At 47.2% G+C, this 24078-nt stretch overlaps 1 protein-coding gene across 1 annotated transcript in view; it reads right to left on the bottom strand.

The window, feature by feature from the left end:
• LOC126540179 (glutathione synthetase-like) overlaps positions 1-24078 on the bottom strand; it is a 75815-nt gene that overhangs the window by 34589 nt on the left and 17148 nt on the right. Inside the window, exons 7-8 of the mRNA XM_050186967.3 lie at positions 17374-17532; positions 6187-6253 (exon numbers count right to left, since the gene is read on the bottom strand). Coding sequence (XP_050042924.1) covers positions 6187-6253; positions 17374-17532 — 226 coding nt within the window. The remainder of the gene's footprint in view (positions 1-6186; positions 6254-17373; positions 17533-24078) is intronic.

The raw sequence follows: 24078 nt of genomic DNA, 5'->3' as shown, positions 1-24078 counted from the left end.
ATGGCAGCGATGGACGACGCTTTGGACTGCGGTTAGCGGTAAAAAGTCCAAAAAATCGGACGGCAAAGGGTTTGAGCATCCGAAATTTCAAACATTTTTGTACATTGACTTTATGGGAAGGAGTCCGAATTATCAGGCATGTCTGAATAATCGGGCGTCCAGAAAATTGGATGTTGACTGTATTTTGACCTCAAGTACCGATTATATTTTACAATCAAGTTGCACAGTTGTGGCTTCTAACCCGTGCAGCTAAGAAATGTTTGTTGACACTATTTGACAAGCAATGGAATAAAACATATGTAAAGATGTTTTATGTATTTTCTTTTGTCTAGTCCTATTACAAAAGTACTTGTCCTGAGTACTCATTTCGTATAACTGTTTGTGAAATAAGGACCCCTAAGTACGAGAACTGCATTGACCTCACATGTGCTCTAGCAGGAACAGGCACATGATCTACCATCCAAGTGTTTGCGCAATACCTTTTTTGAGGGCTCTTGGTTGTTCTTACAGCATACAGGCAGAAAAATTTCTATCGAAATTAAATTGACCAAGGGCTCCTTTCTAAACAGTAGATGTTAGAGAAATGACTTGCAACAATGAGTTGCAGAGATAACAGGCCACAAAGCATGTGTCCAGTGCAAAAAAAATTCAACACAATTCTACATTTACATCTTTGTAGCTAACTTAACCCTTTGAGGGTCGATTTCTTTCGCCATATGCGACCGCCCAGGATTGATTTTTTTTTATTGCAGATTCCAATTCTTCTTAGGGACTAATTTCGAAAAAACTTTACCAGGATTTTTCTAGGGTGACCGTAAAGTGAGAAAAAATATTTTGTGTTGGTATATACGCACTCTTCATTCATGAATAACAACAATACAGAAGGAAATAAACTTATAAGAATTAAAATTTTTATGCATTTATGCATAAAGGCTTTGAAGGCTTTGAAAATGCGCACACGAGAATATTTTGCAAGACTCAAATGTTCCGGCTCTTACACTAATATGCACAACCACAGCATAATCGAACTGCGTAGGTGTGCGCGCTAAAAAAAACTGTGCGGTTGTGTGCCCGTCAAAGAAGCAAAACATGTGACAAACTTCTGATAATCTTCATCTTATCGTCAACCAGAAGAAATTAGTTTTCGCGAGTTCCCCCCCCCCCCCCCCCCCCCCAAAAAAGAAAAGCAACGGAAACGTATGCAAGGCGACATCCTTCCTATGCGCACCCCTGTGAGCGCTAAACGAGCGAGAAACAAGCGGTCGCGCTTTGAGCAATTAGTAACGAGATAGCCATCAGTTCTGCAAGTGCGAGAAGCCAAAACTATACTAAGCTATAATTGTCCACTCAGCTGGTGTCATGCAACTTGACTTGCCTAATTATATCGACCTTCCCGACACAGTGCAGATTCAGCTCTACTGTGCTGAGTTTATTTGTCTGCCACAGCAAACACTGACCTGCATAACTGCTGTGCCCAACTGCTGTGTACTGGATGGCAACTATGTAGTCACTTCCTCTGCCAGTGCCTGACTGCTGCATAGTGTCTCTTTTCCCCCCACCATTGTGACTGTTGAGGCCAAAAATCTGGTCTTCAGCTGCTGTATTTCGTGTTCTGCCTAGAAGTATTTCTCTAAGGCATATTCCTTGCAACGATGTCGCCATCTCAGGAGTACCCAATTTCATCGCTCTCACCTGATCCGTCTTCCAGCATTACATTGACTGCATGTAATTCCTCCACTGTGACATCACCGCCAGTGCATGGCAACATCACCAAGATGATTGTCCTGGACCTTCCATTTTATTCGAAAGGTTGGTGTCAAAAAGTGGCAAGTGACGCTCACATAGCTTTTGTTGGCAGCCACATGTCGCTGGTAAAGGCAACAGCTGTTGTTCCTCCTTGAAAAGCACTGCTGAGTTCGGCCTCCACCTTCTTCCGTGTGTCATCGTACAAGCACAGAACAAGCACCCATGAAAGTGTAGTGCACGATGGTAGGCGATACTTCGAAACAGCCTCAGCCATAAGTTCTTTAAACCTGCGGTCTTCAACAACACTGTAAGGCTTTAAATCAAGCGCTACCATGGCAGCCACCTTGTTATGTAGAGCTTGGGTCTTCTTTTCTGACACTGGTTCAGCGCGGCGCATAAAGTGATTTATCATTGACTGATCTCTTCCAGGCGCACCTGCAGCAATCTTCCGAACTCCTTAACAGTGGTTGAATGCTGCTTCAGATGGTTGGCAAGCGTAATTGTTGTGCCGGTGGGGGTTCGAAGTGTTGCGAGGCATGTGGTGCACTGCACTGTCAATGATGTTGTCTTCACGAAGTATTTCCAAATGGCACTTTCTTCTCTTCGTTTGGGTGGGGTCTCCAGATTGTTCCTCCGTTTCGCGGACGGCTCGCCATAATCCTCTTCTTCTGCCATGGCAAGTGTCAGCAAAAGGGGACGAAATTGGGTCCTCATATCCCAGGTTAGCCACAAGGACAGTCGAAAGACTACGTCCGATTGACGCAACACACAAAGAAGCCTACGATGCTGCCATGCTCCTATGTTAATGTCGATGAGTCTTGCGAGGCCTCACATACACCATGGTGGCCACCATACAGCAACGAAAGCAAGTGCAGCGCCCGCACTTAAGTACAGTCGCCAGGGTTGCACGCAGTTCGAAAAAAATTTATCGTCGGCTTATTCAGTAAATTTAGAATAATCGAATCTCTCCAAATATTCAAAACCTTTCGAATATTCAAAACTATTCAAATACATAGTTTTCAAAGTGAATATGCATATAACAAATTTAATGTTCCAGTAATATTCAAAATTTCGAATATTTACACACCCCTAAATATTTTTAATCCATAGACCTGCGCTCTGGTTATTGGCGGGTTGACGTCAACGACATGGCTCGCAAGAAGCCTGCATTTGTAACAATCGATGGGCTTTATCAGTTCTGTGTCCTGCCATTGGGCTTATGCAGTGCTCCGGCCACCTTTGAGTGCATGATGGACATGCTCTTGCATAGCTTTAAATATTCTATCTGCTTCTGCTACCTGGACGATGTCATCGCATTCTCTCCGATCTCTCTGACATACCTTGAACATCTTTTGTCTATTTTTCACTGTTTCCTCTGGCTGGGCTACAACAAAATTTTTCGAAATGCCACTTCAGCCGCCAGCAAATCACCATTCTTGGTCATCTTGTCAGCTCGTCAGGTGTATGCTCCGATCCCGCAAAAGTTTGCACAGTCATCAATTTTTCTTTACCACCCTGTGCTCCTACTTCCACTGCTTTGTGAATAATTTAGCATACACTGCCTGTCCCCTGCCTGACCTTCTTAAGAAATGGACTACCTTTCCCTCCCCACTGAAGTCACTGCCTTTTCACACTTTATTTCGCTGCTCACCAGCCTGCCAATTCTCACCCACTTCGATGAGTCCGCTACAAGAGTTGTCTGCACAAATGCTAGTGGCTATGGAATTGGCCTGTATAAGCCCAATATCAGCATGGCCAAGACTGAGCTATTGCATACTTAAGTCACCTCCTCTCCCCTGCTGAATGCAATTATTATATTACTGAGCGTGAGTGCCTTGCACTTCTATGGGCAGTCAGGAAGTTCCGTCCCTACCTATACGGTCAACTTTTCACTGTTACGACCGACTACCACACTCTCTGTTGGCTATCGACCCTCTAAGATCCCACGGGTTGCCAAGGTCCCTGGGTCCTCCATCTCCAAGAATTCATGTACGATGTGGTAGTCAAGTCCGGCCGATTACACCACGACCTTGACTGTTTGTCTCGGCATCCCATCGATACCCCAAACATGGATGATGCACCTTCCAGCATTTTCATGCTCCCTGCTTGTTGTCACATCGGCCGACGAACAACAGTGCAATACATCCTTGCAAGACCTCATCAGCCACCTGCGTTCCGATTTGTCCGACCCTTCACTTCATATGTCCATCCTCCTGGACAGCACGTTATACTGCCAGAATATGCACCCCAATGAGAACGAACTGCTCATCGTTGTTTCCTCTCATCCTGGGCGACTGTGCTTGCACAACTCCACGATGTGCCCACTGCTGGCCACCTTGGTGTTTTCAGGATGTATGACCTTGTCCAGTGACTATTTTTCTGGCCTGGTCTCTACTGCTCCATACGACTTTATGCCACTGCCCGAGAGTCATGCCAATGTCGTAGAGCCATGACAACTTCCTCGACCCTTTTCCCATCTCAAGTGAGGGAAATAAGTGAAGCGCTGTTGTCACAGGTTATTTGACCCAACACTCTATCACACGAGCTATTCCGACCAGTTGCGCTACAGACATCACTGAGTTCCTGCTGCAAGATGTCATTTTATGCCACGCAGATTCTCGACAACTTCTCAAAGAGCGGGGTCCCCGCTTTTATCTAGGGTTATCAAAGCTTTGCTCAGATCTCGCATTACTTCACACAAACTTACAAAGCATACCATCCCCAAATGAACGGGCTTACTGAGCACCTGAATAAAAAATTACCAATATGCTTGTGACGTATGTTCTTCAGATGATGGTAACTGGGACACTGCCCTTCTTTTCGTGACATTTGTGTAGAACTCCTCCTGCCATGACACCATTCATGACTCTCCCTTTCATCTCCTATTTGGACATGAACCAACATTGTCTTTCAACACGCTCTTTCCAACTCCTGTCAAGTCCCCATCTGAGTAAGTTCGCAATGTCATAGCCACAGCGGCACAAGTGCACCATGTTGTCCGCCTTCGCCTCCCTGCAGTGCAGGCATATCACAAAAGTCCATTTATGATAATTGCAATCGAGAGGGTGCCTTCAGTATGAGCAACGTAGTTCTTCTATGGATTTCTTCACGCCGTGTGCGCCCATCAGAAAAGCTGCTATCCCGATGATGCTCTGGCACCTACCACGTCCTCCGGCACGTCAGCGACGTCCCTTACGAAGCATCCCCACTTGATGCTACTACATCGTTCCTTTCATCTGACGTCCACGTTGGCTGTCTCAAGCCATACCATTCAGCTATTCTCTAGCAGGCGCTGGGTTGGCACATTTGTCGCCAGACGTAATGTCAGGGTGCTACGAGCAGAATGACTAGTGAAGCTAACGACCATCAATGAGACAAAGAAGATGATGCAGTACTGCTAGGCTGGACTATCCACCATACTGGCTGTGCCCAAGCCAAGGAGGTCTTAAAAGAAATTTTTTTAAACCACCTTGGCCCAAGCTAGCTAGTATATGGCAAATACATTTTCATTAATCTCTATCTCTACAGGTAACATTTCCAAACTATTTCGCGATTGCCTTTGAGTTCGTTATGCAGCAGACTTCCATCATTTCAACACCAGTTAATTTGACTTTTCAGTTAATTTGATCTCGACTGAATGTCCCAGCCAGTGCCCATGCATTTCTGGGGGCCCTGACTTTTGTTATTTCGATCCTAAAATTGGTCTTTGCCAGATAATTCCAATTTGACCAGTCAGCACGCATGCATCTGACCCCTATGGTGACCCCAATAGCGACCCCTTTAGAGGCAGTCTCTTTTGGGTAGGGCTTAGGGAGACAGTCAGTGCATTGAACACACGTCATCTTCCATCGAAAACGCCTATTTTCGGCCTGCCCTAGGAAGGTTTGCATACAATAGGCGTAGCTCAGAATGTCTGGCTACAGTATTTGCCCAACTCTAAGCCTTTTCTTTTTCAAGAAAATTAAACCAAGAACCGCCTACGCGGCGTTTCTATGCTTTACCGCATAACGTGGAAGTATTGCGGCACAGCTGACTAAAGACTATGCGACAAAGCTGACTTTAGGAAACCTGCCGCCATTGTGCAACACGTATTAAACCCTTACCCATCTTTCTTGCTATAAATCGGCTAGGCGTTAAATTTCTACTTTGTTTAGGTGCTTTAATGTTATTTCTTCGTTAGTTTTCTACTTTGGACACACTGAAAGTTGGCGCCCATTTGATTTGGGAGCATGTTAGAGTTGGGCATATACTGCCAAATAAATCAATGGTGTGTTCTAGCATTTTTTCTGCATCTTGTTTAATTCGACCCGTTGAATAATTCGATCAATTTCGTCGCTCCCGTCAGATTCAAATTAATGGAAGCCGACTGTATCTGCAATCGTCTGTATCTCCAATGATATTGTACGCATGTTAGCAATAAGTATTCAGGATATGGGTTACCTTTGCATCCATTTGTTGCGGAGCATAGGCCGTCCGGTAATAGACCACAGCAATCTCCACGCCATCACTGCAGAGAAAAGAATATTTCAGACAGTGCTTGTGCTCCATACCAATGCAAGAATGATATGTCACAAGTACTCTGTGAAGCACAGCATGCTCTTATATCTAGTGAAAGCTATATTCTTTGGAATGAGTGAGTTGTGGGATTTCAGTATAGTATTCAGAGTCAAAAACAATGTCTAATTAACAAACTAGGCAATTCATCTACAAATAACAGCTTGAACACTTGTCGACGTAAACATCATAACGGCATCCACATTGTTACAATTGTCTCGTTTGTTCCTTGAACTCCTCACTGCTACTAAACCACAGCCTAGGGCGAATGTTACAATACAGGGTACATTTGTGAAGCGACTGTTTATAAGTAGGGAACATATCTCTGAGGATGACTGCAGGTTGAAACATGTGGTCATGTATTGCACTGGGTGCTCAATCCACCTCAACAGCAGCAAAAACTTCGACTATGTCAAGTGAAATCACAGAACCCTTTCAAATTTAGAAGATGCCACGCCTAGTAAGTAGACCTTGCCAACCTGAAAACTGTCAGCAACTGCCGCCAAGTGTATAAGTGCCATACACCATGAAGCATTTGCCCAAGCCAACATGGAGGTGAAATCAAGCAGCTCGTAGATGGTGCCACTGCGTATGCAATATGGCGATGCCCTGGATAAAATGGTCCATATGATTGGCTCGTGCACACTGTGGCCGTTCGCTATCACTAAGGGCAGATCACTACACTGATGGAAGAATGTGAAAGGCCTTGAAGTGCGATACGTGTCCCAATGATACTCAATATTTTTACTAAGTGGCTCTGGGAATGGGATGCTGAACTAATGATCTTGGCTGTGCTGAAGATTCTTCTCTGGTGGACCAGGAGTTTCCGCGAAAGAGATCTTAATGACCCCCCCCCACCTCCTACCCTTGGACGGATGTTTACATTGTAGTTTGGATTTAACAAAACCACTGCACGCCACATCTGTACTTTCTGGAAAGACCATTATGACAGTGTCATGTACGTGCAACTCACTGGTGTGCAATTTGCAGGCCCACAATACAAGCTGAACGTGTTTGTTTTCCGAGTCCATTCTCACATGGACTCATATGTTCAACAAACTGAAATTAACTTTTCAATCAAACAGCTTCTGCTTGGTTGACTCAACTGCAGACTTACAATTGTATTGTAACCAACATGCAGCCAGGCACGTTCACACACAATTCGCAGTACATGTGTGCTGATGATGGCACAGTGAATATCCATACAGGGTGGTTACTGCAGTGCCGTGCCAATTTCTACCTTAATCAGCCTGAATGAAAATGTGCTATAAGGACTTCGACACATGCAAGACACACTGTAGTCTCGTGGCCAGCTGACACAGGTTAGGGTTAGCATTGCACTCAATAACCAAAGGCCTTGTTGCAGTGCAATTAACTTGCAACATTCTCATGCAAAAAAAAAAAAAAAGAGTAAGCTTTCATGTGTTCAACATAGCCCTGGAGAAACAAAATGGCAAATTTCAGCTTTTAATGATCTCAAGAAACTGACCGTGACATACTAGCTTTACAATAAGCTTCAGATAGGTGTGTTTCACATATCGAATTTTTAATATATTGAACCATATTATGATCCTCTTAGAGTTCAATACAGTAAAACCTCATTCATACATTTTGGAAAAAAACATACCTAGAGAAAAACGTACTAACCAGGAAAACGTACCATCTGAAGTAACTAAAAAAAACTTGACAGACTCAACTATTATTGACATCTATGTAATGTGAAGCGCCGCGCGCATCATTGCGGCACCAGACGCCAACGTGCGTCGAGCTGGTGGTGCTCCCGCAGCCCGAGACACGTTTCGTTGTTTTCCTATTGCATGGTGTTTTAAGAGGGCAACTGGGAGCCGAAGAGAAATCGAGCTGATGGGCAACGGGGGATGCTGCCTAAGCGAAGCGTGATGCCCACATCGTGCCGCCTGCAGCAGGGAACGGCGGCGCATTTGGATTATCACCTACTAAAAGCGTGCAGTACGCAATCAATGGCACTACGCACCGCATGCTGCAAAAAGACAGGTGCAGATGCTTATCGCAATAGGTTTGGCGGCAATAGCTGTGAATGCAGCATGCGACGACTCGACTAGGGAGGAGATTTGATCATACTGTAATAAGAAACTGTGCGTCCTGTCACTTTCACGTGTGTGAGGTGGGCAGTTATAAACTGTTCTCGATTGCTCGAGCCTCATGCCTTTTCTTGTTCACATGGGATCTAGCGGCCCAGAAAACATATACGATTGCAGTCAGCAGCACGAAACGGCAGTGCATGTCGGTTGTCGCCTATTAAAAGTGTGCCTTACGCTTCCGACGGCTCCACGCACTGTAAAACAGATAGGTGAAGATGCTTATATATCGCAATAGGATTGGCGGTGATAGCTGTGAATGCCGCATGCAACGACCCCGGAGAAGATTTGCTAGTACTGAAATGAGAAACTGAGTGCACGCCGGCATTTTCGCGTGAGAAGGAAGGTCAAGTACTACAGTGAAGCTGCCGTGGCGGGCAGCAATATACTGTTTTTGATTGCGCGTGCCTCGTGCTTTTTCTTGTTTACATGGGATCTAGCAGTTGGAAAACGTATGGTACGATCACAGTTTGGCGACGTACTGAACGTTGGTGCCGAAAAATCGTGTTTTCTGGGAACGTATGAACCGGTAAAAAGGAGCATAACTCCACTGGGTAATTCTTCATGTTCTCGATGACGAACATTGGCACCGGGAAGGCACACATAACAGGTATGTATCAACAGGGTTACCTTCTACTGTATTTCCGGGATCAACTGTATTTCGAATTATCAATATACTGAACTATTTTGCGATTCCCTTAGGGATTGATATATCTTTGACTGACTTTATAATGATGAAATGAACGCTAACGAAAAGGAAGCACATTCGTGGGTGACAACGAATTGGATGGAGATTTCAGCCCAAACCCCATGAGAGCGATTTTGTGTGTGACAGTGACGAGCGATGGTTTTGAGCAATGAAACAGGTCATCCCACAAACAGATTGCTCGTTCTTGTCGCTCGATTGCTCGGTTCTGGAAATATAGAATTCGTCACTCATCGCCCAGAAGTGCTATGAGCGACTAACCAATAGCATGAAACTGGAGCTGGATGTACATCAGTCAAGTACTTGCTCAACTAAATTTTGATACATGCAAGGATAAGAACCTACTGTAAGCCTTCCTTCAGAAATTTTGTGTGCTGCTCTTTACAGTAAAACACATCAACTTAAATTAATAAAGTGTGCATCACAATGCCAGTTTTGACGCGTATTTGCTGCCCTCATACTGGCAACACCGGGAAGACGTTGCTCAAAGTCGCCGCTCGCATGGGGTACGACTTGTAGGCAACAAGCGAATGTGACAGCCACCTCCATTGCGTCGCTTGTCACTGTCGCACACAAGATTGCTTGCATGAGGTTTATGCTTTAAGACAAGGAGATTTGTGGGTGTATGAGGGCTAAGCTTGAGAACAGAAATAAATGGAGATATTTGGTCTATGTCTTTGTACTGCAGTGGACATAATTACATTAATGATGATGATGATGATCACTGTGCAATAGGAACTAGGACAAGTACGAGTCATCAGATTTTGACGCACTGACTTATTCACACCAAATACAACATAGACCTTGCCACAAAGCCGTCGTTTGTTGGACACTGTCAAATTACTGCTGAAAGCTGGGGTACAACTACAACCAGCTTGCTGTTTGAAAGAGAGCTTCCTGCTGTCAGGTGTGCAAAGATAGCAATGCATGTCAGCACATACATATCACCTGTGCGTGCATTAGCAAATGTACAATATGTGCCTGTTTATGCGACACTCCGAAATGTCAAACTTCACCCAAGTTAATGGTCTTGGCAGTATGGATTTTCATGCATATTGACACGTGTACTTATCTTTATCGGGCGACCACGTTTCGCAGCCGAACAAATGTTATCGCACAGTGCGGTACGCGCCTGCATATATCCGAAGTTTCTGGAAAGTTATCGATGCTTCTATCCGCTGTCTGTTGTCGCCGAACCTTGTATTATCTGATTTCATCGCGTGACGCGAATGGTGTAGAACTTTGTGGAAGGCACGCGGGTCCGAACGATTAGACTGGAACATTCGATGACTGCTGTATAAAAGCCGACGCGCTTGACCCGCTGATCACATTTTCGACGATCGCCGACTGTGTTCGCCGCTATCGTTGTGCTTTAAGTGTAGCCTGTTTTGTGGGCACAGGTTCGCCCAATAAAAGCTAGTTTTGTCTGTCACAGTACTGCTACTGTGTTCTTTAACGTCACTACTACGTGACATCTGGTGGAGGTGCTAGTGCGTTCATGTACCGAACGCCCCCGCAAAGCCGCGATCCAAGCCCGAAGCCCGAGGACAAAACTAACATCGCCCAAGACCAGTGTGCTAGCCGCAGACTGCAAGGACTGCCCCCAGAGCACGGACTTCTACCTGAGTCGACAAAGAAGATCGTGGTCAAAACAACCCCAATGGCTGCCCCAGCGTCCCCCGTTATCCTACAACAACCTCGGGACCCACCGACCTTCCATGGAGCAGCGACTGAAGACCCAGAATCCTGGCTAGAGACCTACGAACGAATCGCGACTTTTAACAACTGGAACTCCGACGACAAGCTGCGGCATGTATACTTTGCCTTAGAAGATGCCGCCAGAACGTGGTTTGAGAACCGGGAGTCCACCTTGACGACATGGGACCTCTTCCGTACCGGCTTCCTGCGCACCTTTACGAGCGTCGTGCGCAAGGAAAGGGCCGAAGCCATGCTGGACGCCCGAGTGCAGCTACCTAACAAGAACGTTGCCATATTCACGGAAGAAATGAACCGTCTGTTCCGCCATGCCGACCCGGATATGCCCGAGGAGAAGAAAGTCCGCCTTCTCATGCGTGGTGTGAAGGAAGAACTTTTCGGCGCAATGATACGAAGCCCACCGAAGACCGTAGAAGAGTTCCTTCGCGAGGCCACCAGCATCGAGAAGACACTCGAAATGCGGAACCGGCAATTCAACCGCCGTACAAGCTCTACCCACTACGCAGGAATTCAATCACTGGCCACGGACGATCTGCGCGAGACCATCAGGGCCATAGTGCGCGAAGAACTGCGCAAGGTCTTGCCTTCGTCGCAGCCTCAAGTGGCCTCGATCGCCGACATCGTGAAAGAAGAAGTGCACCGATCGCTTGGAGTTCCTGAGGTGCAAATAGAATCACCACAGCCCCAGCCGGAAGCGATGACCTACGCCGCCGTCGCACGCCGTCAAGGCCCCCCTCCGCGACCGCGCCAGGGCCCTGTGACGCCGCAATTCCGTCGTCCGCCGCCGCCGCCACCAGCACGCCCACCCGTCTCCCACCGCACCTACGCGAGGAAGACGGACATTTGGCGAGCGCCCGACCACCGCCCGCTCTGCTATCACTGCGGAGAAGCCGGCCATGTGTACCGCCGATGCCCATACCGCGACTTGGGACTGAGAGGGTTCGCCGTCAACGCGCCGCGTCCACAGCTTGGCGAGCGCCCACGTGACATCGCCGCTTACCTCGCTGCTACTCAGTGGAGCCCTCGACGGCCGTCTCGTTCGCCGTCACCAGGCCGCTACCTGTCGCCGCAGTGCCGACCATACACCGGCCAAGCCCGGGGCCGCTCTACGAGCCCATATCCGGAAAACTAAAAGCAGCAACCGATGGAGGTGCGGTTGCTGTTCGTCGAACTGACGAAGATCCTCCGCCGCCGACGAAGACAACGAAGAGACCATCTCGACGACATAATAACGACACGCCGCCGTCCCGACGAAGTCAGGAAGCCAAGACTACACCGACGAAAACGACTTGACGAGGCGACGTTCCAGCTTCACTTCAGCACGCCGCAGCCGTGATCCGACGCCAAGACCTAATTGCAAAGCCAGACAAAGAACCACCGACCTCGACGTGCTTCTTGACGGCCACGCAGTTACCGCCTTAGTGGACACAGGGGCTGATTACTCCGTCATGAGTGGACACATCGCCGCCCAGTTGAAGAAGGTTAAGACTGTGTGGGAAGGCCCTCAACTTCGCACCGCTGGAGGACACCTGATTACGCCGACTGGAATCTTCACGGCAAGAATAACTATTCATGACCGGACTTACCCTGCCACCTTCGTTATCCTCCAACAGTGTTCACGAGACGTCATTCTCGGTATGGACTTCCTGAACCAACACAGCGCAATCATCGACCTGAAGTCAAAGTCAATAACGCTGTCGGAAGATAAAGCGATACCGCCGGAGAGCCCTCGTAGTCACCACGCCTTGAGTGTGCTCGAAGATCAAGTGAGCCTCCCGCCTCGCTCCAGCATTGTTATTTCGGTCGGCACCGAAATACCCGCTGACGTAGAAGGTGTCATCGAAGGCGACCAACGTCTACTGCTAGACCGTGAAATTTGCGTCGCAAGAGGGATCGCTCGACTGCATGAAGGGAAAACTGAAGTGTTGCTGACAAACTTCAGCCAGGAGTTCAAGCACATCAACAAGGGCACGACGATCGCGTACATCGAGGAAATTCTGGAAACCAGTAATCCGTATGCCCTCTCGGATTCCGCCGCATCTACCCCGACGACCATGGTTCCCGAACCAGACTACGATATTAATCCAAGTCTCCCCGTGATTAAGCAACAGCAGCTCAGAAGTCTGCTTCGACGATACAAAGGCTGCTTTTCGACGTCATCGAGGATTCGACAAACACCAGTCGCCAACCATCGCATAATCACCGAGGAGTACGCTCGACCAGTCCGCCAGAGCCCTTACCGAGTTTCGCCGCGAGAACGTGAAGCTATAAGAGAACAAGTCGACGAAATGCTGCGCGACAACATCATCCAGCCGTCGAAAAGCCCGTGGGCATCCCCTGTTGTCTTGGAGAAGAAAAAGGACGGAACCCTACGTTTCTGCGTCGATTATCGTCGTCTGAACAAGATCACGAAGAAGGACGTATACCCCCTCCCACGGATAGACGACACATTGGATCGGCTCTGCAACGCTAAATACTTTTCGTCGATGGACCTCAAGTCTGGCTATTGGCAAATAGAAGTCGACGAAAGAGATCGTGAAAAGACCGCCTTCATCACCCCAGACGGCCTCTACGAGTTCACGGTTATGCCATTTGGACTGTGCTCGGCACCTGCAACGTTCCAGCGCGTGATGGACACGGTTTTAGCGGGATTGAAGTGGCAGACCTGTCTCGTTTACTTGGATGACGTTATTGTATTCGACGGAAATTTCGACGATCACCTTAGGCGGCTTGCCACAGTACTAGAGGCCATCAAGTCATCAGGGCTCACCCTGAAGCCAGAAAAGTGCCGCTTTGCTTACGATTAGCTTTTGTTCCTAGGGCACGTCAGCACCAAATCAGGAGCACGCCCCGACCCACAGAAGACAGCTGCCATCGCAAAGTTCCCGCAGCCAACCGACAAGAAGGCAGTGCGCAGATTACTTGGCATGTGTGCCTACTATAGGCGCTTTGTCAAGGACTTTTCACGCATCGCCGAGCCGTTGACACGTCTAACTAAATGTGATGTTGAGTTCAAGTGGGAAACGCCGCAGGCCGACGCATTTGAAGAACTCAAACGACGCATGCAGTCGCCGCCTGTACTTGCGCACTTCGACGAGTACGCCGATATAGAAATTCATACTGACGCCAGTAGCCTAGGCCTCGGTGCCGTTCTAGTCCAGAGGAAAAACGGAGTCGAACAGGTGATAGCCTACGCTAGCCGGTTGCTGTCAAAAGCGGAAGGCAACTATTCTACGGCCGAAAAGGAATGCCTCGCCATCGTTTGGGCTACAGCTAAATTTCGCCCTTATCTTTATGGCAGGCCATTCAAAGTCCTCAGTGACCATCACGCGTTGTGTTGGCTAGCGAGTATAAAGGATCCTTCAGGACGACTGGCGCGGTGGAGCCTCAGACTACAAGAATACGACATCACTGTAACCTACAAGTCCGGACGAAAACACTCCGATGCCGATTGCCTGTCACGCGCCCCGATTGACCTGCCGCCGCAAGACGACGAGAATGACGACGCCTTCCTTGGAATGATAAGCGCGGAAGACTTCGCTGAACAGCAACGGGCAGACCCGGAGCTAAAAGGCCTCGTCGAATATTTGGAAGGGCACACCGACGTTATCCCCAGGGCATTTAAGCGCGGATTATCTTCCTTCACGCTTCAAAACAATCTACTCGTGAAGAAGAACTTCTCACCAGTCCGCGCCAACTACCTTCTTGTTGTCCCGTCAGGACTTCGTCCAGAAGTATTGCACGCCCTACATGACGATCCGACCGCTGGACACCTCGGATTTTCCCGGACACTATCGAGGATACAAGAAAAGTATTATTGGCCGCGCCTGACCGCCGAAGTCGCCCGTTATGTCAGAACATGCCAAGACTGTCAGCGACGCAAGACACCGCCGACAAGGCCAGCCGGATTACTACAGCCAATCGAGCCTCTTTGCCGACCATTCCAGCAGATCGGGATGGACTTGCTGGGACCCTTTCCGACGTCAACAACCGGAAATAAGTGGATTGTCGTGGCGACGGACTACCTCACCCCGCTGAAACTAAAGCACTGCCGAAAGGTAGCGCAGCCGAAGTGGCGAAATTTTTTGTCGAAAACATCCTGCTGCGACATGGCGCCCCAGAAGTCCTCATCACCGACAGAGGAACGGCCTTTACAGCGGAGCTCACCCAAGCCATTCTGAAATACAGTCAAACAAGGCACAGGAGGACAACGGCATATCATCCGCAGACGAATGGTCTTACGGAGCGGCTGAATAAGACCCTCGCCGACATGCTAGCGATGTACGTCGACGTCGAACACAAGACCTGGGATGCCGTCCTGCCGTACGTAACATTCGCTTACAACACGGCGGTGCAAGAAACAACACAGATCACGCCGTTCAAGCTGGTCTACGGCAGGAACCCGACGACGACGCTCGACGCCATGCTGCCACACGCCACTGACGAGGAGAACCTTGACGTCGCTACCTATCTCCAGGGCGCCGAAGAAGCCCGACAGCTCGCCCGCCTGCGGATCAAGAACCAGCAGAGGACCGACAGCCGACACTACAACCTCCGACGACGCTTCGTCGAGTACCAGCCCGGCGACCGTGTTTGGGTATGGACCCCGATACGCCGACGAGGACTCAGTGAGAAACTACTCCGACGCTATTTCGGACCCTACAAGGTCATCCGATGTATTGGCGCTCTGGACTATGAGGTCGTGCCAGACGGCATTTCGCATTCACAGCGGCGCCGCGCACGATCTGAAGTGGTCCACGTGGTGTGCCTTAAACCCTTTTACGGACGCTGACGAAATTCCTTATTTTTGTTGTTTTCTTTGCTACGGGTGTTTTCGTTTGTGTGTAGCATCGGGTCGATGCTTTTTAAGAGGGGGGTATTGACACGTGTACTTATCTTTATCGGGCGACCACGTTTCGCAGCCGAACAAATGTTATCGCACAGTGCGGTACGCGCCTGCATATATCCGAAGTTTCTGGAAAGTTATCGATGCTTCTATCCGCTGTCTGTTGTCGCCGATCCTTGTATTATCTGATTTCATCACGTGACGCGAATGGTGTAGAACTATGAGGAAGGCACGCGGGTCCGTACGATTACACTGGAACATTCGATGACTGCTGTATAAAAGCCGACGCGCTTGACCCGCTGATCAGATTTTCGACGATCGCCGACTGTGTTCGCCGCTATCGTTGTGCTTTAAGTGTAGCCTGTTTTGTGGGCACAGGTTCGCCCAATAAAAGGTAGTTTTGTCTGTCACAGTACTGCTACTGTGTTCTTTAACGTCACTACTACGTGACAATATCTACCAAGTTTTACGATTTTATCATAAAGTGTCCAATTTTCTGCACATTGTTAATAGTATTGCAACCTATATTTTTAAGGTTTTCCATGTTCTGTGTTTGAAACTCACAAACACAATGAGCGTTGGTTAATGGAGCCGCTATAACTGTTGCACCTTGCCAATTTGGAGTGCCAGGTTGGCAACATTGAATGTGTTGGCTTGTATCCAAATCAAAAGCCAACAATCATTTCCAAGAACATAGGTGATTGTCTTTGCTAACCTTATTGCTGCTGTAGCTCGTGCATTGCTGCCAGAGCCGTGGCACGATCCCGTGCAAACAGCTTCAGCGACGTCAGCGAAGAAGTGCTTTTAAAGTATTTATCCCCAGCTATTCGGCCGACTTTCCATTTATCAAGAAGTGGAGCAAAGGTGAAAGGTATGCATTCTGTATTTTGTGCTGCTGCAATTTTAACATTTTTCATGCTGGTCACTGGGACACCCTATTGCATCTAGGTACGAAAAACCACAAGGACACGGCAAAACTAGTGGTCTCAAGTCAGAAGCTTGGAGGGTTCCGTAGCTAATCAGTGGATCTTGATACTATTTGAGCTGAATGCCTTTTTGCTGTAGAGCTAGCCCAGTCCTACAAAGTGTAATGAGTTCGTTGTGCCACTAATGTGATGGGTTTGTCGCGCATTCTACCTAACCAAAGCTTTCTGAGCAATAAAGGAGTATTTTAGTATTTCTTTAAGCAATTATAGTATATTTTGACATCTCGTGTAGTATCTTGAGCAGTGTGAGGTTGGTAGGTATGGTCAAGCATTTGTATTCGTGTGTCTGCATCGCAGGGGCCTTGCAACAGAGCTTGTGCACACAATGTGGTGCAAAATTCAGTACAAGTAAAGAATAACTGATTCAAGAGCAGCAAAAAAGAAAAAAAAATAGGCCAGAGGTTAGTCAATACCAACTTGGCACAGGCAGCAAACAATGGCTACTTTTTTGTGAAACCTGGTGGGGGTTTTCTGAACATGCAGCGGCAGAACACAGGGCACAATAGAAGAGGCGTAGAGGCACGAGCACCTGTGCCTCTCTGTGCCTCCTCTGCTGCGTCCCATGTTACAGCACTACATTCTCGCCGTGCATCCGCCACCATCTGGTCGAACTTCCCAACGGCACGAAACTTGGGATCCCCTGAAACTAAACATATGACAGGAAAACAGCACCATCATCCTGCCACCTGATGGTACACTCACACGATGAGGTTTCCCTCCTTGAGGACGCAGTCGTGCAGTTCGGAGAACTTCCGGCGCATCACCTTGACAGGCGTCTTCCCCGTGGAGAGGCCGTATTCGAGGTTGCGCTGGTCACACACATTGTACGTCTCCTCTTCCACCACAAACAAGATTGCTGCCCTGAAAGCAGTGGTGCAGCCAGATCATTTTACCACACAACTAAATTCAACTGACTTCAAACTTGTTATAGTGTTGAATTAAAACACAGCAGCGAAAGACCACCAGTTGATTGGGAAACTGATACAACACTAAAATGACAAGAACTGACATGAAGTACAATACACAACAATCATTTCCAACTGCTTACTGTGAGAATGAACACAATTTTATGTGGCTGGCACTGCACATAGCAAACATGCCTGACAGGCTATCAGGCACACATACATGATCATTAAAAAAGGTCAGTTCCTCAACAGACAGGAACAGGGGTGCAATGCTCACACATTTGTCCACCAAATTCTGGATAGTCGGTGCTTTATGCACAATTGGAAATTTGCTCTGTTACCATAATGTGAGAGGCCAAATAAATATGCTGAATTTCAGCCTTCCCTAGTCAGCTTTCTTGCCCTATCAAGCTGGCTAGAAGTGCAGCACTGCCTACAAGGAATTAAACAAAATGCACGAAAGAACACCGAATATATATGTTCATCATCATAATTAGGTCCCTGGCAGAACGAAGGCATCTCGCAGTTATCTCCAGTTATTCCTATCTTTTGTCAGCCAACAGCAACCCATGCCTGCAAATTTTGTGCTCTCATCACTTCTTGCATGCCATCTCCACTCATCTCACCACACACTAGCAACAAAGACATCAGAGCAGTGAGCATGACACTGGGTCACTCGCCCGTTTTGTACCTGCAGCACCTGCTGGGGGGTGCAGCAGCATGAACATCGAAAATGGGTGTGTTTAGCCTTATTCATGCTTTATGGATGCCCTCTGATCAGCTGTTTTTGTTTGTACAGTTAAACCTCGATATAACGAACTTCAATATAACAAAATTCTCGATATAATGAAGTATTTGACTTTTCAAAACCTCTTGTCCATAGTACACCATTTAGAACCTAAATATAATGGTGTTTTGTATGTGATTTTAATATAACAAAATTTCACTGCCACCACAAACGAATGCAAAGACAATAAATGGAAACCTCGCAGACCCAGATGGTCAAACAATTGAATTACAAGTGGCTGCTTGCAAATGCAACTCTCAAATCGCACACTGGGTGACAAGAGCAACCACCGACCTGGAGCCGCATCATGTTCCGTATAAAGTCCAAGTTCGACAAGATCCTATCGCCCGCTGCGCACTGTGCGCTTTAAGTGCAAGCAAAAGTGTGTGAGGGTGAGGCAAGAAATATGGCTGCTTCCCGAGTGCCGCGAGCTAAGGGAAAGAGGGGGGAGTGAGCTCGCGGTAAAGCGATCAAGCGTGCGCGAGGGCACGGGAGGGGGGGGGGGGGGGAGGTTGGAGTAGGTGGTAAGTTGGCGCGCGTCTTGGCCGTGGTTGCGCATGGCTGTAAGCATGGCTGAGCCCACACACAGCCGTGCACCCTGCTTTAGAGGTAATGTACCGCGTGTGCAAAGAGTGGGGGTGCCGAGATGGCGTGGCACCATGCAAGCTGTATTACCACTCGGTTAGTATTGGAGGTTGCGTAATTTCGAGTTTCGGTGACCTGTTAGAGCGAGAGGCAGACGAAGCATTCGCTCCCCAATGCCGGCGCTTTTCCTGACAGTATCACTGTGGAGACGATGCTATCAGCTGAAGGGGCACAGTGCACGAGAAAGCGTGGCTGGCTTCGCTTAATTCATACCGCCGAGAAGATATCGTCGATGTACAGGGCATGAAATCATATAATTTGTCACAGACTCCCAAATTTATAAAAATGAACTGTTTTCTTATTCAAATTTGCTTTTTCTGACTGTCTGATAATTCGGAAAATCCTGCATTCCCTTACCATGTAAGTGGAACGGCGACTGTACTTATTTGCATAAAGGGTCGAATTCCAATAGAAAAACGAAATTTCAACATAACGAAGCAAATTGCCAATTTTACCGACTTTGCTATAGCAAGGTTTAACTATATTGCTTTGACCTGGAAAGCCAGCAAGTTTGCATAAAGCTAGAATTAGCTGAAAGCCTTGCTTGAAATAAGCAGGTTATCCCTAAATGCCTTGATACATCGTACTTGTGGTCCTTCATTGTCGAGTAAAATCTGATAATTCCCCATTTTTGCACCCCTAATAAGTTTTATGAAAGTTGGGTTAAACCAGATTTCTACCTGAAATTCCCCTCAAAGCGCATTCTCCATGTTTAAATGAAGCCCTGAAAACAGCACCCATGTTCTAGGCCTGCTGACAGGACGCCACTGCTTGCTACCACCTAGTGAATGCAGCACTAATACTGCTTTGCATTGTGAATGGTAGTTGTGACGTTGAGAGGGCGTTTTCGTGACTAAGGTATGTTGAAAGTTCTGACAGTGCTAGGACGGTCACAAAAATGACCAAAAAATGATAATGTACGTCAACAAGCGTTGATCATTACACACCACTCACGAAGCATGCCCGTGTGTGCAGTTGGCTTTGCTTCTTCTATTTCTTTGTTAAAAAAAGTGCGGAGAACGAATTAAGTAAGGGATCACCAAGCATGTCTTTATTTGTTTATGTTGTTGGTCTAAAATGTGGTACAGTCAATCTCGGAAGCATCAAACTCAGGTATATTGAACTATTGCCTATATTGAAGAGTTGTAAGATCCCCTTGAAAATCCCATGCGAAAGTACACTGCCACATTCCATATATCGAATGCTGCACTGCCCCACAAAACCCTGCAAAAGCATTTTTTCTAACAGAGAAGCGATTACTTCTTGTGTTGTCGGAAGTACATAACGCCAAAAATTTTGAAATAGCACTGTTTCGGCAGATGCTTTCAAACAAGAGGCTGAATCTGAAGGGCAGTACATGCAAGAAGAAAAAGTTAGCAGGGTGCCCTAAGTTTTGCTCACTGCGCATATGTATGGCTTGTACAAATTGCGGCCGTTCATTATCGGCAAGAGCAGTTCACCACTCTGCTTGAAGAACACGAAATGCCTCCCGGTCCGATACGCATTCCACAAAAAAGCGTGGACGACACTCGATCCTTTCACTCAGTGGCACTGTGCCTGGAAAGCTGAACTGGAGATGCTGTTCCACCAGGTTTGCGCTCTTGCAGATAAGGGTGTCCTGCAAATGTCATTTTAGGGTTCTGCGAGTGGCCAAAACGAATCAGACCCCAGCAACCACTTGGACGAAGCTTTACATTACAGTTTGAAACTAACATACCACCACACGACACTTGTGCACTTCGCGGGAATAGTGGGAATGGACTCGGATGTTTTGCAAGCTGAAAACCACTTTTGAAACTAACAGTGTACGCTGTGTGTAGTATCTGCATTCACCGATGCAGGAGACGAAGGGGAAGGGCTAAGAACAAAGGGACGTACCAGCCACGAAGTGTCAGAGCACTGAGTGGTACGCATGAGACGCACAAACTTTTCAGGACAGTTGAGAAGTTATTACTGATTCCAACAGAAAGTCAGTTCTGACAAAACATCTCACCTGTTTCACTGCATATCACTTATGACGATCAGCCATATTGTTGGCATTGTATGGACATGTACGGCCGGCCACATACATCTGCAATTTTCAGTACAGTTGTGCTGATGGAGGCATGGAATGTATTCATACAGGCTAGTTTGCTTTTGCTGCGTGTCCATTTCTACCTTATCAACTGAATAAAAATGCACAACAAGCACTTCGACGCGTGAAAGGCACGCCATGATCTCGCATCCGGGCTTTAAGGGATAATGTTGCTGTGACTTGCCAACGTTCGTGAGCCAAAAATAACTCGCCTTTCGTGCATTCTACACAGTCTTCGGAAAAAAAATCTGTAACTTCCCGGTTTTCACGATCTCTGGAAACTGTCCGAGACGTGCAAAGATCTCAGACACGCTTAAGATAGGCATATTTTCTATTTCGGATTATTGACACATTAAACTATTTTGCGATCCCCTTCGAGTTTGATATGTTCGGGATCAACTGTATTAACGTCTACCCACGAAGATTTGCATAAATAAGTTCATCACACGACTTGCGAACAGCTCCCTTTGTCAGTATGTGTTCCTGTGACTTATTTCACTAGTTTAAATAAAATACTGATGTTCAAAAAAAGACCGTTGCCTGCGTTAATCATTTGTGAAAGTATATACAATCTAAAACCCAAATACAAGGACCCTACCCATACTCAACAGCATAACTTTAGACACCTGCTGACCGGTAAACATGAAAATTAGTACAATCTTGCAGACACAACACTGCGCCGTAAGGGATAACGGGCATTCTTTTCTTTTAGCTTTGCCCTAAGGATGCACCTTTTTTTCATGGATACACAAATCTTTTGTTAATGACAATTTACCTTTAGGCACAGCACACAAGTTGCTACAAATTTCATAGAGCAAATACTGAGAAGCAACAAATTGTTTCTGCCTCACGGTGACCTTTTCAGCTATTTTGGCATTGCCAATTTCGCCTGCTTCAGGAACTTGTCTATATAAACTTTATTAAAAACAAGCACCCACTCTATCCCCATCAGAATACTTCTAAAGAAAGGTTTGGGGACCGACAAGCGAAACCTTTTTGCCAAGAGAATTTATTTTTCCTAAAACTCGACGCAACATTCAGAAAATCATAAACACAGCCCAAATTTGTAAATCTTGTCGAAAATTGGGAGAGTTAACAGGTATGGATTTGTCTTGCATTCCGTGAGCACAGTAGGCTGTAATGCATAAAGCATTCTTTAGCAACCTCCCCAGCCCTGTCACGCGAAAAGTGTAATGCCTCGTATCTGGACAAAAATGCATAATTTGCAAAGTTAAGCCATTTAATTGTTATGATAGTGTAAATGCAGACAATTGGTAGCTTTTAAGCGATAAGGAACAATTTAAAGCAAAAAATAAAATAAGAAGAGAATACCCATAGAGATACATAGGGATCCTTAGAAGATGCATGCGGAAGCTTATAATAGGGGTGGGCCAACTGAAATTTGTGGTTGGTCAACTTGAAATGTGTAGTTGGGTGAACCTGAAATTTGGGTGTGGGCCAACTTGAAATGTGGGGTCGGCTAACTTGAATTAGGGGATGGGCCGAGTGAAATTTAGGGGTGGGCCAAGTTGAAATTTGAGGGTGGCTCAACTTGAGATTTCGGGGTGGCCCAATATCCAACTGAACAATCCTGAGCATCCTTTGGGTTATAACACCTCGCGGGCAAGCAAGCACGTTAAGATGCTTGGTGCATTTTCATTGGGCCTTGCCATGGCACAGTCAGGACGCAGGCGAGAGCTTGTGTGGACAAGGAACACGCGCATCACACAGGCTTGCGGGAGCAACAGCGAGGGTGACATGGCATCGAGGCGATGAACTTGCCCCTCATGCAATGCCTCACACGGTACTGCGGCAGCTGGCATTCCCTTTTGACCGCTCTGCTCTGTCGAGCTGCACTTGTGCCTGGCGTTCCGGCTCAATTGGTACGATTGCATTGAAGGGGCAGGATGCAGTGAGAAAATATGATAAATGTCTAGTAAAGCCAAAGCATTCTGTGCCACTGGAAAGGCCGTGGGTAAATGCACATAAACTAGGAAAAGCTAGTAAGCGCAAAACTAAGCAAAAACGAAGTCACAGCTGGGCCAAACAATGCTCACGCATTAGTAGGCAATTCAGAATTTCTGCAGCTTTTCTTCTTTTACTAGCTGTGCAATTATAATTATCACCAGAAGTTCTGTGCACATGGGTTTCTAAGTCACCTGTGTATCAGTGTTACCAGAAAAACCTAGCGGGCTCATTTCATATCCAATGAACACAGCATGCGGCAAAAGTATTGGTGGCCCACTAATGTCTCACAAGTGCCTACCAGTAGTTTTGGACGATGCAGAGGACACTTGACACTTGCGGTCTCACAAAATATTATGGCACAAGTGAATGACTGACCCCTTTAATTAAGATTTAACTGCTTCAAGCGCACCCTAAAGTTCCTCTCAAGCTGCAAGTGGCCATCTGTTATGGGCAGGAAGGAAGCTTGAGAGTTGTGTCAATCAATCCAAAGAAAACAGTGGAGCCCCCCCAATGGCAACACAGCTGCGCAGTCTGACCATGACATCCAGAGTAGAGACGGGAAAACGGCTCACTTCAATGAGCTGCTCGAAATGGCCCAGCTCACTGAAATGAACTGGTTCATTTGAACAGTTCTGTGTATTCTGCTGCGTCAACGAACCGCGTCCTTGTTTCGTATCCGTGGGTGTGGAGGAGAGCTCTGGCCCTGGCCACTCTTTGCCCCAGTTGTGTTCCAGGTGGATGTTCCGTGGAATCGGGTTGACTCTTAGAGTTTGTCTGATCGCGTCTGGAACGGCGACTTTCTGGCCTTGTTGGTTGCGGTCGTCGATTTGAGAGGCAAAACACACATATCGGCAAGTGTAGCGTGCAAGCGCGCAAAAGAAGCGGAAGAAGTGGCGGTGGCACTTGTCCTCATGGATCCGAAGTGCATGACGGTTCTCTGCAACTCGAGACAAGCAGTCAGAAACTTCTCCAAAGGATGGATCTCACGGAAAGCGGCCCGAGTCCTGAGCAATCAACAAGTCCAGCGG

This window comes from Dermacentor andersoni, chromosome 2, assembly GCF_023375885.2.
Source record: "Dermacentor andersoni chromosome 2, qqDerAnde1_hic_scaffold, whole genome shotgun sequence".
NCBI lineage: Eukaryota > Metazoa > Arthropoda > Arachnida > Ixodida > Ixodidae > Dermacentor > Dermacentor andersoni.
The sequence above is the reverse complement of the archived record's forward strand: the minus strand, read 5'-3'. Positions and strand labels throughout refer to the sequence as shown.